Below are 15,886 nucleotides of genomic sequence, written 5' to 3'. Positions count from 1 at the left end.
GAAGAATGAAGGTTAATTCAATAAATAAACTGCATGGCCACCAAAAAGGACTTCCACTCTTCCTGAGTGACATCTGAAGCTTCCCCAGGGAAATAACTCTCTACCTGATCATTCTAAATGGTATCTACTAATGAGCAGTCCCCACTATAAAGACAGAGTTTCCACTCAGAATTTTAATACATTTTAATATTTTAATGCATCACTGTGAAATGACTGGACAACTGAGAAAATTAAGGAATATCTACAAAATGAAAAACCAAACAAAAAAACAAAGGAAGAAAAGAGACAATAAGAAGCAGTAAAAACTCTCTGAAGAGGAAATAACTTTAGTATTGTGTTCCTAGGAAGAAACAAAACATTACATCCATAAAATAAGAAAAAATGCAATGAAATGAAAGAGAAATAAGAAAATGCTCTTAGAAATTAAAAGTATGGGGGCTCCTGGGTGGCTCAATCAGTTAAGTTGCCAACTCTTGATTTTGACCCAGGCCATGATGTTCGTGTCCTGGGATTGGGCTCTGCGGGAGTCTGCCTGAGGATTCTCTCTCTCTCTCTCTCCCCCCCCCCGGCCCCTCCCCCTACCCCCCATAAATAAATCTTAAAAAAAGAAAAAAAAAGAAATTAAAAATATGCATGCCCCAAAAATGTTTTAAATCAATTAAGTCAATGGGGAAAAAAGTCAAGGAAATTTCCTAGGAAAAACAAAACAAAACAAAAAACTGTTTGAAAAATAAGCATGTTTAGTACACAACAAATAGGAGGTCTAGTAAAAGCAAATTAAAAAAAGAGGGGAAATGATAAAAAAAAATGACAAAATTATACATAGTTGATAGATACAAGTCTCAAGACTAAAGGTGGGCCCCAAATACTAAGAAATACAAATGAAAACCTTAGTATAACAGTTTGAAATTTTACAGATAAAGAGAATTAAGGATATTCTTTGAAGCTAAGAATTATTAGGCTCAGGGAAAACAAAGATCTTAGACAAAAGAAAACAGAATTCTAGTATACTACTGGCAGTAAATAATATTTACCTGTCATAGGGAGGCAGATCAACGAAACCAGAAGCTGGTTCTTTGAAAGAATTAATAAGACTGATAAACCACTGGCCAGACTTAGCCAAAAGAAAAGAGACAGGACCCAAATTAATAAAATTATGAATGAAAGGGGAGAGCTCATGACTAACACCAAGAAAATAGAAACAATTATTAGAAATTATTATCAACAACTATATGCCAATAAATTAAGCAACCTGGAAGAAATGGATGCCTTACTGGAAACCTATAAACCACCAAGACTAAAACAGGAAGAAATTGACAACCTGAATAGGCCAATAACCAGTAATGAGATTGAAGCAGTGATCAAAAACCTCCCAAAAAACAAGAGTCCAGGGCCTGATGGATTCCCTGGGGAATTCTACCAAATATTCAAAGAAGAAATAATACCTATTCTCCTGAAGCTGTTTCAAAAAACAGAAACAGAAGGAAAGCTTCCAGACTCATTCTATGAGGCCAGCATTACCTTAATCTCCAAACCAGGCAAAGACCCCATCAAAAAGGAGAATTTCAGACCGATATCCCTAAAGAATATAGATTCCAAAATTCTCAACAAAATCCTAGCTAATAGGATCCAACAATACATTAAAAGGATCATCCACCATGACCAAGTGGGATTAATCTCCGGGATACAAGGGTGGTTCAACATTCACAAATCAATGTGATAGAACACAGTAAGAGGAGAGAGAAGAACCATATGGTCCTCTCAATTGATGCAGAAAAAGCATTTGACAAAATACATCATCCTTTCCTGATTAAAACTCTTCAGAGTATAGGGATAGAGGGAACATTCCTCAAGTTCATAAAATCCATCTATGAAAATCCCACAGTGAATATCATCCTCAATGGGAAAAAGCCGAGAGCCTTTCCCTTAAGATCAGGAACACAACAAGGATGCCCACTCTCGCCACTACTGTTCAACATAGTACTAGAAGTCCTAGCAACAGCAATCAGACAACAAAAAGAAATAAAAGGTATTCAAATTGGCAAAGAAGAAGTCAAACTCTCTCTCTTCGCAGATGACATGATACTTTATGTGGAAAATCCAAGACTCCACCCCCAAATTACTAGAACTCATACAGCAATTCAGTAATGTGGCAGGATTCAAAATCAATGCACAGAAATCAGTTGCTTTCTTATACATTAACAATGCAACTGTAGAAAGAGAAATTAGAGAAACGATTCCATTTACAATAGCACCAAAAACCATAAGATACCTTGGAATAAACCTAACCAAAGAGGTAAAGGATCTATACTCTAGGAACTACAAAACACTCATGAAAGAAATTGAAGACGACACAAAAAGATGGAAAAACATTCCATGCTCATGGATCGGAAGAATAAACATTGTTAAAATGTCTATGCTGCCCAGAGCAATCTATCCCTTCAACGCCATCCCAATCAAAATTCCAATGACATTTTTCAAAGCGCTGGAACAAACAATCCTAAAATTTGTATGGAATCAGAAAAGCCCCCAAATCGCCAAGGAAATGTGGAAAAACAAAAACAAAGCTGGGGGCATCACGATGTCGGATTTCAAGCTATTATTACAAAGCAGTGATCACCAAGACAGCATGATACTGGCACAAAAACAGACATACAGACCAATGGAACAGAAGAGAGACCCAGATATGGACCCTCAACTCTATGGTCAAATAATCTTTGACAAAGCAGGAAAAAATATGCAATGGAAAAAAGACAGTCTCTTCAATAAATGGTGCTGGGAAAATTGGACAGCCACATGCAGAAGAATGAAACTTGACCATTCTCTAACACCATACACAAAGATAAACTCAAAATGGATGAAAGACCTCAATATGAGACAGGAAACCATCAAAATCCTAGAGAAGAACATAGGCAGTAACCTCTCTGACATCGCCCACAGCAACGTCTTTCAAGATACATCTCCAAAGGCTAGTGAAACAAAAGCAAAAATGAACTTTTGGGACTTCATCAAGATAAAAAGCTTCTACACAGCAAAGGAAATAGTCAACAAAACAAAGAGGCAACCCACAGAATGGGAGAAGATATTTGCAAATGACACTACAGAGAAAGCGCTGATTTCCAAGATCCATAAAGAACTTCTCAAACTCAACACCCAAAAAACAAATAATCAAGTCAAAAAATGGGCAGAAGACATGAACAGACACTTCTCCAAAGACCTACAAATGGCTAACAGACACATGAAAAAATGTTCATCATCATTAGCCATCAGGGAAATTCAAATCAAAAACACATTGAGATACCACCTTACATCAATTAGAATGGCAAAAACTGACAAGGCAAGAAACAACAGATGTTGGAGAGGTTGTGGAGAAAGGGGAACCCTCTTACACTGTTGGTGGGAATGCAAGTTGGTACAGACACTTCGGAAAACAGTGTGGAGGTTCCTCAAAAAATTAAAAATAGAGCTACCCTATGACCCAGCAATTGCACTACTGGGTATTTACCACAAAGCCACAGATGTAGTGAAAAGAAGGGCCATATGTGCCCCAATGTTCATAGCAGCAGTGTCTGCAATAGCCAAACAGTGGAAAGAGTCGAGATGCTCCTCAAGAGATGAATGGATAAAGAAGATGTGGTCCATATATACAATGGAAAATTACTCCGCCATCAGAAAGGATGAATCCCCAACTTTTACATCAACATGGATGGGACTAGAGGAGATTATGCTAAGTGAAATAAGTCAAGCAGAGAAAGTCAATTATATGGTTTCCCTTATTTGTGGAAATAGGAATAGCATGGAGGACATTAGGAGAATGAAGGGAAAAATGAAGGGGGGGGGGTATTGGAGGGGGAGATGAACCATGAGAGACTATGGACTCCGAGAAACAAACTGAGGGTTTTAGAGGGGAGGGGGGTTGGGGAGATGGGTTAGCCTGGTGATGGGTATTAAGGAGGGCACGTACTACTACATGGAGCACTGGGTGTTATACGAAAACAATGAATCGTGGATCACTACATCAAAAACTAATGATGTATTGTATGGTGATTAACATAACATAATAAAATTAAATTAAAAAAAAGAATGCTTTTCACTAAATAATTTCCCTTTAGAAGTATGTGATATTATTACCTGCTCCACACAGATTTGAAGGGTGGTGGATTTGCATCAGCATTACACTTGAGATTAACACCTTTTCTTCCTACAAACCAATTCCCATCATAGCCTGTTACCGAAACTTCTGGTGCATCTATAAAACAAATGCGTAACAGTACAAATTATCTTTTGTTAATGATAAATGCAACATGTAACGACAAAGCATTAACATAATGACTAAACTTCAGAAGAACAGAAATCATTTTTCCTTCTGTCAATATACATAACCATTGTGGAAGACAGTAGTTAATAAATATTAGTTGACTGAAAGAATAAGTGCATGAATGGACAATGAGTACCCAAACACTACGTAACTATAGCAAGTACAGTTCTAGTTATTATGGACACTGAATATAAAGATATTCACAAACATATAATCACCAAGAACAAAATATAAGAGTCCTATTATGAGAAGTGTAGATTTATGAACAAAGGAAATACATTATACTATTTAATTTGATGAGACATGGCATTTAAGTTCCAAGTCACCATATAAAACTGTCTTCAAAGAAATGTTTAATCGGAAAGAAAGTATCCCCTGAGAGATACAAAGTCAATTACAGAGATTAGATTCCCTGTATTACAATTAATTAATATTCTGTGGGTAAGTAGAGATGTGACACAAACTTTCTAAGGCTATAATTACAACTAAAGTAAGTTATCTGTGGCCTCAACTGTTCTAAAACATTAAATTTTAACCATTCAATGCACCCAAATGTCTTTTGGTATATGTGCAATATAGTTAGTTAAATAAGCAATTATCCATATTTACCAGCAATATAAATTTATGCATTTAAACCATACAATCCAATACGAATCATTCATTCAACCATCATATTGTTTAACTCCTAATAAGTGGCAGGCACTGTTTTAGGCATTTGGTATAAATACAGACTCTGTATTCGTAAAATTTATTTTCCAATAGTTTTTAATAAGGAAGAGAATATTTTAAAAGTATTAAACTAAAACCTGTTATGAGAGCCAAGAAGGAAAAGAACAGGATGATATAAAGAAGAACCTAATTTAGACTGGGGATGAGGCTGAGGAAGGTCATGAAAGCTTCCCTAAGGAAACGTCACTTATGCATAGTACAGGGACCCTCCTGTGAGTTACACAGTAAACTAGATAAAGAGTACAGGATCAGATGGGAAGTTAGAGACCAGGTCAGTTCAATTCTGTCAGGTAAGCTTGATCTATTATCAAGCAATGTTTACAAAAAAGAGTAGTAAAAAATTAAACTTATACTAAAATACAATTAATTACCTTAGTAATTTTAAGAAAGAAATGCCTGCCTCATAAATGACAAGAATTAACATTTTTGTAACTTACAACTGGTACTAAAAAATGTTGCTGAAAGAACAGTAGAGAGATCTGTGAGTTTAATTTCTTTTAATAGGAGGAAGGAATAGGTATTAAGGTAAGGTATCCCCAAAGAAAACCTCTAAATTTTGAGATCTGAACTTTGGATATAAGATTTTATCTCCTTAAACTTTATTCACATGTTTTATAGGTCCCAATTAAAAAGAGGAAAAAAATCATGAGTACTCTAAGAATATTTTAGGAGCAAGGCAATAAATCTAAGCCATAATTATATAAGTCTTACAGTAAAAGAAATATTTTTATATATTTAGGATTGCATTCAAGCAAACAACAACCAAAAAAGCATAATGTACATAATACAAATGAAGAAAATTTCAGTCAATTACTAGATACAAGGAAGGACATTATATTTAAGAAAAATATTAATAGTACTTACAATTGGGATCTGAATTTTACAAGAAAAAGGAAAAAGTTAAGAGTCTGTGAAAGTAAGGTAGGAAAAGGAAAAAGAGAAATTTTAATTGGATTCTCCAGAGAAGTGAAAAGAAAGTATCTGCACTCAAGAATAAAATGGTAGTAACATTCATGTAAGATAACTTCCCAAGTTCAACCCTATAAATGTTGAAAAAGATTCTTAGAATTAGCTTTAGAAACCATTACATCAAGTGTAACGAATATGTGCAATTTAAAATTCCATGTATGTCATATCAAAAAATAAAACACTAAGAACAAAAACTGTAACGCCTCCTTTTAAAAACCTATTAATTTTCATTATCCTTAAGTTACGTGCATTATCACTTTTTCTTCTGCTCAAAATTTTTAAATGCAACACAAAGAATGTGTCAACAACTGAGCTAACGTATAGGAGAAAGTATATACACATACAAACTTTACACACAAGGGAGCATCCCTTAACAAAAAAATAAAAATAGGAGACGGGCCAAGCTTTGAACCTTATCTACAATGGTTATTATCCCAATGATGTCTTTAAAATACTGTCTTACTATATGAGAATCTTACAACATGAACAGTAAAATCAGATGAGAAATAGTCCTGGAAAAACAAAGATTTTCAAACTAATTAATATGCATCTAGGCAGTAAAAGATTCTTGCTGAAAACATCATGGGTAGCATCAATAAAACTGAGTAATAGTTAAATTAATCGAACTGGCAAAGTAGTTGTTGTCTCTAAGTATTGCACATTTTGAGGTATAAATTTCCACAATTTGCTTAAGTCCAGCCTATTTTTAAGGTCTAAAAAGGAGAAGGCTAAATAATTTTAGGTTGGAGAGAGACTTTAAAGTCATTGTCCATCTTTACAAACTAATAAAAAATGTTCTGGTTAAACGAAATTTCCATGAAGGTATTTTTAAAAATTAAGAAAAAAAAAAGTCAATAAGGAAAAGATGTAAGAATATCTGAATATTAAATATTCAAACTAACAAGTCTGACATAGAATTATGTCACAGGAAGAAAGTTAAAATAAAATGCATGACATGTTTACAAAGCAAATGTTATTGCTTACTTACACTGTATATCTAATATGAAAGAATATCGGATGTCCTTTTCCAAGGCTGGATGTTTTACAACACAGGTAATCCGCCTTCCTCTAGCAAATCTGGTTGGAAACAGCTTGTACTGGCTGACAATTGTTGCCGTTTCATTTGGAAAAGAAGTTGTAGTGGATTCCATTTCACCAAGATCACCTTCCCAGTCAATATGTGCAACTGGTTTTCCAGTGGCTGCGATGCAGATGGCTGCTACTGTTTCATTTCCTCCATCAATTAAAGAATCTGGCCCTTTTATCAGGCTCACAGTGGGCTCAACTGTTCAAATTTTAAAAAATAATTAGTCACATTTCAAAGAAGAATATATTTACATCTTTCCAAGCCGTATCTAGCCATATTTCATAAACTTAGGGGCAAATGCATATAAAATCTACACATACGCTTTTAAGTAATGCCAACATCAGCTGGATTCTTGGAAGAGAAGATCATGAGCCAAGACAAACAAGAAGCTCAGCAAGACTTGAAAACCTTAAGGAAAGTTCTCCCTAGGAGAGATACGATTTTTCTTTATAGGGACCGATGAGTTTGCCCCAAAGTTAGTATATGAAAAATTCCTGTAAATTGGATAATTTTCATTATGAGATTTTAAATATTACTCTGAAAGGGGAAAAGATGTAGTTTTAAGACACAGTGCTTCATTTTGCAGCAAAAATGCTTATAGAAAATATAAATTAAGTTACCAGTATGGAACCTACACTGTTAAAATGTAATGTCAATAATAGTTACATTTATTAGAATGTGTATCCCATTATCTTATTCTAGTATAAGAAAGGTCCTTAGCAAGTGAAAGTAACCTTAATGTTTAGACCTTTCAATCTACTTTCCATATATCCTATCTCTTCATATTTTCCAGCAAATTTCATGTGCTTCTTTCTGCATAAATTCCTCAGTCTCACCTCATAAATTGTCTCAAGCCTATAGTTTATTCTGTATATTAAGTTTTTATCTCAATAACTTATTTATTTCCAAAGTTTCCAACCGGTTTTCAATGCCATCTGTTCTTGATTTGTGTCTAACTATTTTTGTTTCATAATCTACTCGAGATACTAATATTTTCCTTATGTATTTCCTTATGTATTGTATAAGATGTATTATTGTAAAATAACAAAGGGGAAAGTACATTCAACACATGTAATGAATACTTTATATTGTAAACAACACACATCTTAATGAAAAACATTAGTACCTTCCAGGTCACTCAACATGCTTCTTGATCTTAACACCTACCTGCCCAAGTATGAAATCATTATACTGACTTTGGAAATAAATTTTTGCTTACTTTCCATGACAGGTCTACAAGCAACAACTACAAAGCTAAACAACAATGGCATTTTACCTGTTTCTGAACTTTATATGAATGGTATTGAACTATATGCATTTTTCTTTGACTCAACTTTGTGCTCCTGAGATTAATTTATTTGAGAATAATCAGACTTAATTTATTATTTTGGAATTCGGGGTTCTTTTTACTTTTAATTTTTAAAGCATTTAAATTTCCATGCAATTCTATAAATTATTAACTGCTATACAGTTTATTTACCATTGGACATTGGTGCTATTTCCTGTTGAGTATAAACAATTTTACAAGAAACATTCTCATTGGTGTATCGTGGTATATTTGTACGGGTGTTTCTCTAGTTTGTCCCTTGTAGTGGAATTGCTACTACTCTTTTTATTTTCAACTTTACGAGATAATGCCAAAAAGCTTTCCAAAGTAACAATTTACTCCCAATCTTAGAGATCCTATCAGTTCAGACACTCACCACAGTTGATATTGTCTGACTTCTCAATGTCTGTCCACCTTATATATAATGGCGTATTGTCGAGGCTGTATTTTTTAATTTCTCATATTATGAATGAGGTTAAAGGTCTTTCCATGTTTAGGCCATTTGGAATTTCTTCTGCAAAATGCCTATTAAAGCCAACTGCTTTTTCTTACTGATTTGGAAGGAGAGCCCTTTTTTAAATTATATGTGGTAAAAATATCCTCTCTACCAGTTTAGGGCTTATCTTTTTGCCCAATGGTGTGTTTTGATGAGCAGAAGTTTTTAATTCAAATGTACTAAAATTGATCAGTTTTTAATTTCTTTTATTGTTAACTGCTTTTATACACTAAAAATTACTTCGCTACTTCAAGGCCAATTACTATGTGATTTTTTTATAGTTTCCTGCAGAAATTTTATAGATTGATTTATCTCTTCAAATGTTAAATGATGCTGTTTAATAGTCTGTATCTGATAATTCCAACATCCTATATCTTTGCATGTCTGTTTCTGTTGTCTTATTTGTGCTGGCTGCTCCTTGTGAGGTCTTCTTTACTTGTATACCTGCCGATTCAAGGAGACTATATGCCTGTGTTTGAATAACTAAGGTAGAAATAATGTGAGGTCTAGAATAAAGACACTTTTCCTCTAGAAAAGATCTGAGTTTTCTTCTGCCAAACTCCTGAAATCACTAACCAGTCCAGGATCTCCTGAATTTAAGATCAAACCACTTAGGTCATTATAAACCTGTAAGTCTATAAGAAGGCTGGTTTATTTCTAGTTTCCTACTATTCCAAAAATGTAAGCCTTTGGATACCAGGTGAATAAGAGAAGAGTTATTAGACATCCCCCATCTTGAGCAGAACTACACTTAGAAATTTGTCTCTGTCTTCTCAAGGCTTTCAAAATCGCAGCTTAGCATCTCAGGTGTTTCTTCTGAATTATCAAAAGTCCTCAGGTTGAATGCAACTTTCAGTGCTAGGCTTATTTCTGTTTTTACCTACTCCTAGATTTTTTTTTTTTTTTTAAAGATTTTTTATTTATTTATTTAAGAGAGAGAGAATGAGAGAGAGCAAGCACATGAGAGGGGGGAGGGTCAGAGGGAGAAGCAGACTCCCTGCCGAGCAGGGAGCCCGATGCGGGACTCGATCCAGGGACTCCAGGATCATGACCTGAGCCGAAGGCAGTCGCTTAACCAACTGAGCCACCCAGGCGCCCCTTACTCCTAGATTTTGATCCACTTATATTTCTCACTATGTTCTTACTTCCTTGAAGCTTTCGATGGTATTTTATATTTCACTCCCATGGGAGAGTTGGTCTGAACAACTTATGCCATCATTAATAGAAACTTTTAAAGTCAATTTCAAGTTACGTTATTTCTGTTTCTTCTGAAGGGAATCAATCTGGTTGTAGACCTTATTTGCTTTCTAAAGTTACTTTTCTCATATATTTCAATATTTTAGTTAACTTCTCTATAACCTTCCCTGTCTAGCAGTTTTGCTGTTGCTTCCTCTTAAGATGCTACCAATGCCCTGTGTACTTGAATGGAGGGAACATGGTTTTCCCAGCCCTGTGTGAACACCAGGATTGTTACTTAGATCTAATGCTTTCTGCTGGTTCTTTCCCCAAACCTCAAAAGTGTCCTCTCTCATGGACACAGATCAGTACTAACCCAAAGACTTCAGAGGGCCCTTCTGTAGATCTCTAAAACACACACTCTCTGATGCTCTCTGCTTTCCAGTATTTCTGCTCCACGAATTCTAATCACCTGTCCTCCCTGAATTCCAGTATGTCTCTTTTACTCCCTGACACCATCATTCTCTGTTTCAAATCCTTGTCACTGAGCCTGTAAATTGCCTAAGGAGGAAGCTAGAACATTATAGGGACTCACCTTGTTTGTTTTCCTTCTTTCAGGGATCATAATCCTACACTGCCTATTATCCAATGACTAAAAACTGTTTCTTATTTGCCTGGTTTCTTGTTCTTAGAGAGAGGGTAAATCCAGTCCCTGTATTCCATCATCCACAGCAAGGGAAGTCTATTTTTTTTAAATTATGTTCAGTTAGCCAACATATAGTGGAAGTCTATATTTTTATTGCAAAAGCAGTATTTCTAAAAATTGGGGAAAAATTATCCACAACGACAATATCCTAATGCAGTTATTATCATTTTCTTGGCATACCTACAATTTTTTGGGTCTTCTCCTCAGGCAGCAACACTTCTCTTAACCATAATTTTAACAACTATAAAATATCCCATCAAGAGAAGTAAGCAATTGCAAAACAACTGTTCTACTGTGGGGCATTTGTTGCTAAATTTTCCCAAAGCTTTTTTGTTATATCACATTCCCTTAATTTGGTTTCTATTAATACCACTCCACTGAAACTCTAATGTTACCATGTAATCTACAGGCTTAATATTTTTGTTTGCCATTCTCTTTTTCTAATTTGGTAGAAATTCAAACTTTGACACAGTTCTTCACATTCAGTTCCAAAAGAATTAAGTACTAATGCCTTAAGGTACCTGTTTTAAGTAATGAATTGTCATCTGGGCTGTACATTTAGAATACGAGCTGTGCACCATTCTTAGGAAAACTGAAAAAATGGTTATTCAAATCATGTTCTATAGGGCTTAATACTCACTGTGGGAAAAAAACTGCTAGAATAATCTTAAAACTTTTATCTTCTCCTGTTCCAAGTAGTATTATTTTGCCTGAGTTTTTCTCAAAGCTCTCGTTGAGCTCTTCATCTCTATTTCTTCTAACCTTTGCCCTAATAAATACTGGGTTCTGGGCCTTCAATTACTGTTTGCATCTCCCTTAGAAATTTTTATCTGATACACACTACTATCTACATGATCCCTAATTTTCTTCAATTTTGATACAAGGCCTGACTCCACAGTTTCTAACCACCTGCCTGGTGTTGTTTGCCTATATATCCTCAAACTCAATAAAGCAAATGCCTCCCAATCTTAGCCTCCCAATCCCAACACCTGGTTTTCATTCAGACACGCCCATTGGAATTAATAACACAATTTACTCAATCACCAAGGTTCAAAACCTGTTTATGTTCAAACCTCCTTTGTTTCTTGTATCCAATCAGTTATGAAGTCTTGACAGCTATTCCTTTGTAATAGCTCCCTTCTTCCCTCAAGTGGTGGAAATCAGAAAATTAATTTCAAGCTTTCATGGCCACATGACTGAGGGATTATGATTTTAGGACTTCGTTTCAATCCATCAAAAACACCAGACTAATCTTCATAAATCACAACTTTTATCACATTACTCCCTGAATCTCATCTACTATGACTTAAATATCCCTCCAAGCAAGGTGAGAAGGTGATCAAAGCAGTGTTTCTCAAACTTTATTCTGCATACAAATCACTTAGAAATCCTGCTAAAATGTAGACTTATCATTCAGTAAGTTTGGGAGGGGCCTGAAATTCTGTATTTCTAACAAACTCCCAAGTGCTGCCAATGCTGCTGGTTCAGCAACCACACTTTACATAGCAAGAGTCTGAGGGTAAAAGAAGGGAGGCGAGAAGTACAACACCTTACACCAACTTGGCATTTCTTAGTAATACAAAGCTCAAATTCCCCATCATAACATTCAAGTTACTTTAATGCAGTCCTACTCAACCTTTCTAGACTTCAATTCTGGTACTTTATATAAATCCTCTGAACAATCAACAAATTATTCAGTGGTTCCACTAATGAGGGTTCTCAACAATGAGCGATCTCTCCCCTCCTCTTCCAGAGGACACTTGGCAATGTCTGGAGACATTCTAAGCTGTCATAACTGCTACTAGCATCTGGTGGGTAGAGGTCATGGATGCTACCAAACAGTCTACAATGGACATGACAGCTCACTACAACAAAGAATTCCAGCCCAAAATGTCAACAATGCTGACGCTAAAAAGAACTCTGCCCTAATGTATGTTGTTTTCTGCCTCCCTGCACTGGCTCATTTATTCTCCCTATACTTATTTCCCTTTTGCTTACCCCAAACCTACCCAAAATTCAAGGACTTTTGTAGACTACTAAGTTTCACCAATCCATTCCTTTTTTTTTTTTTTTTTTTTTTTTTTAAAGATTTTATTTATTTATTTGACAGAGAGAGATAGCTAGAGCAGGAACACAAGCAGGGGGAGTGGGAGAGGGAGAGGCAGGCTTCCCGCTGAGCAGGGAGCCCGATGTGGGACTCGATCCCAGGACCCCGGGATCATGACCTGAGCCGAAGGCAGACGCTTAACGACTGAGCCACCCAGGCGCCCTTCACCAATCCATTCCTACACCCTACTTAAATAACACTTAAATGGTGTATGACTGCTATATACTAGGAACTCTTGTAGGCCTGAGAGAGATACAGTTAAATTTTGAAGTACAGAGTTGCAGTCCACCACGTGTTTATAATGGAGAAAACACATAACAAACAGTATGGTAACTGCAGCAATAGCTAAGTTCAAGATACAATGGCAAAAGAGCCAAAAAAGAAAAAAAACAAACAAACATCAAACTGCAAGTGGGTATATATTTCAACAATGGCTTCTAAAAGGCTGTGGTTTGATAAATAGCAGTTAAATACAAGAATGTAGGAAGAGAGACAGGAAGAAAAAGAAAGCAATCCAAGAAGAAAGAAAAACACATGTAAAACATAAACAGGTATTACCAGAACTGCAAATAGTTCATCATGATTATTAAATTTGTGTTACTAGGAAAAGTGGAGCAAGAGATGAAATAGATGAAGCTAGAGACGTACGCATGGGTAAAATCATGAGTAGTCTTGTACTATAAACAGTCTTAAGTTTTAAACCACTGAGTACTGTATTAATTTAGGGGGAATTACTAAAATTTATGGCAAAAAAAGCCTTTATTCCCATGGGTTCCCTCTTCCACACACAAACTATTATTTTCTAGCCAATGAACTTCTTTTGTGACCTTTTTTACCCTGATGGCCTGCACTTGATTTTTCAGATATTTATTTTATGCCTTGCCTTCTAATCAAAATGTTTCTCAAAAGTATCAATTTCATAAACATGAGTTATATTTTCCCACAGCTGTTTGGGCAGTGTCATAAACATATGAAGTCCTCAAATATTTAATTTTATTTCTATTTTTAAATAGTAGCTTTCAACATGAAAAAATATCTGACAGAGCTGGACGAAACGGCTCTCCTGCATGTCAGAGACCCTGAAATGATGCCTTTAAATCTTAGGGGCTGTGAACTTGTTCGCTGCTCGGGAAGCAGAAACTAAGACCAAGTGAGGAGCACAAAGGGCTTTTTACTAGAGTGTAACACCAGGAGGAGAGTGAAGGAGGGTTGGGGAGGGGAGCTACCAGCAGATCCAACCAAGTCCCCAACAGACAAACAGGTAGATGCAGAGCAGACTGCCCATTAAAGGAGTCCTACTGTGAGTGGAAATGGCTAAGGTTGCTATTAATCTTTACTCTATTATTCTAAAAGTACAAGCCAGTATTTCCAAATTGGTATACCTTTCACTGCAAGTGGCTATCTTAATGCTGATAAGCTCATTTTAAATTCCACCATAAATTCTAACCGTTATCAGATAGGAAAAAGCAGATTGCTCATTATGAGCAATGGCCCAAGATTTAAACAGCTATGAAATGCACAGTAGCAGAAATAAAATTTCATTTCAGAAACAAACATGAAGTTTATCAATGGCTCTAAAACAAGTCATTTAAATAAATGGAAAAGGTTATTTAAAAAGGAAATTTAAGGTTTGAAATTTTGAGAAAGAATACTGAAAATGTCAAAAACACTGAGCACTTAGTATTATAAATAAAAAACAATATTTCATGAAGAAAGTAAAATAACTAAGAACCACATAGCATTATATAGATAGGTAGGTAGATACAAAATTTTGTTTAAATTGAGACAGCCGAGAATCACAGAATTTTAAGACAAAACTTGAAAAATCACATTTGAATTATTTCAAATCTAGATTTATATATATACAATTACTTTAAAATCCTGAAAAAACTTTTACTATAATCCTTGCCACTACCACCAAAATATACAATTCAAGCATACCTACCTAATACAGTTACAGTTGTAGAGGACTGAGCATTTCCAAGCGGGAATGTAACAGCTTTGCATATGTATTTTCCAGAATCAGAGAATCCTATGTTATGTAGAGTAATTGTCGCATCATTAAGTGAATAGTTTTTAAATAAGACTCTTCCCTGATAGTCTCCTTGAACAGAGAATCCATACTGAGGATGATGAACTGCAACAGTCTGTGAACTTTTGCCATGGATCTTCTCCCATGAAATTTGTGTTATAGTTTCATTTACTTCAATTAAACACTTCAATGAAACATTCTTTCCCCATACTGCTGTGACATGTGGCTCCACAATAATTGGCCCAGCTAAGGCACCTATGGGGGAAAAAATAGTTCTTAAAATAGAAAAAAGTTATACTAACATATGATCATTCTCCCTCCCTTCTTCTTTCCCTCTGTCCCTCCCACAAGCCCTTCTATAGGTGCTCACCTGCATGTCCATGCACATTCACATACACACATACATTTATGACTAAATAATAGGAAGGACTCAAAAGAGGCAGATGTTCCCAGGGCTGAATGTTAGACCCAAAGAGTGACTCTCAGATAAATCAAATACCTGCCAATATGTGTCGCAGTGGAAAAAGCACTAGATTGGACCAAGAATAAGCTTGGAAGGAGATCATTCCCCAGTCAAGCCTCCAGATGAGATCCCAGCCCTAAATGACTCCTTGACTGCAGTCTTGTGAAAAACTCTTAGGCAAAGAAACCAGCTGAGCCATGCATGAATTTCTGACACAAAGAGGGATAATAAATGCATGTCGTTTTAAAGCCACTGAACTTTAGGGTAATTTATTACTTCGCAGTAGATCACTAATACATGAAGGATCTGTCAAACCAAATATAATACTAAAGTATCTTCTGGAGGGTTCCTCTATCAAGAATCTCTATAAAAAACTTCATTTAAGACAGACCAACTACCAGAAAGCATTAATTTAAAAAACATTTATGTAAATGTGGAATCAATTTTTTTTTTCCTATTTCGTGGATGAAGAAAAA

At 35.5% G+C, this 15,886-nt stretch overlaps 1 protein-coding gene across 2 annotated transcripts in view; it reads right to left on the bottom strand.

Annotated features, from left to right (window-relative positions):
- NECTIN3 (nectin cell adhesion molecule 3) overlaps window positions 1-15,886 on the bottom strand; it is a 126,056-nt gene that overhangs the window by 68,953 nt on the left and 41,217 nt on the right. For both annotated transcript variants that reach the window (XM_032406510.1, XM_032406509.1), the window contains exons 2-4: window positions 14,861-15,202; window positions 7,005-7,301; window positions 4,132-4,249 (exon numbers count right to left, since the gene is read on the bottom strand). In XM_032406510.1, the coding sequence (XP_032262401.1) occupies window positions 4,132-4,249; window positions 7,005-7,301; window positions 14,861-15,202 (757 nt within the window). The remainder of the gene's footprint in view (window positions 1-4,131; window positions 4,250-7,004; window positions 7,302-14,860; window positions 15,203-15,886) is intronic.

This window comes from Phoca vitulina, unplaced genomic scaffold (assembly GCF_004348235.1).
Source record: "Phoca vitulina isolate PV1807 unplaced genomic scaffold, GSC_HSeal_1.0 scaffold8, whole genome shotgun sequence".
Classification (NCBI taxonomy): Eukaryota; Metazoa; Chordata; class Mammalia; order Carnivora; family Phocidae; genus Phoca; species Phoca vitulina.
Note: the sequence above shows the minus strand (reverse complement) of the source record. Positions and strands in the feature narration are given on the sequence as shown.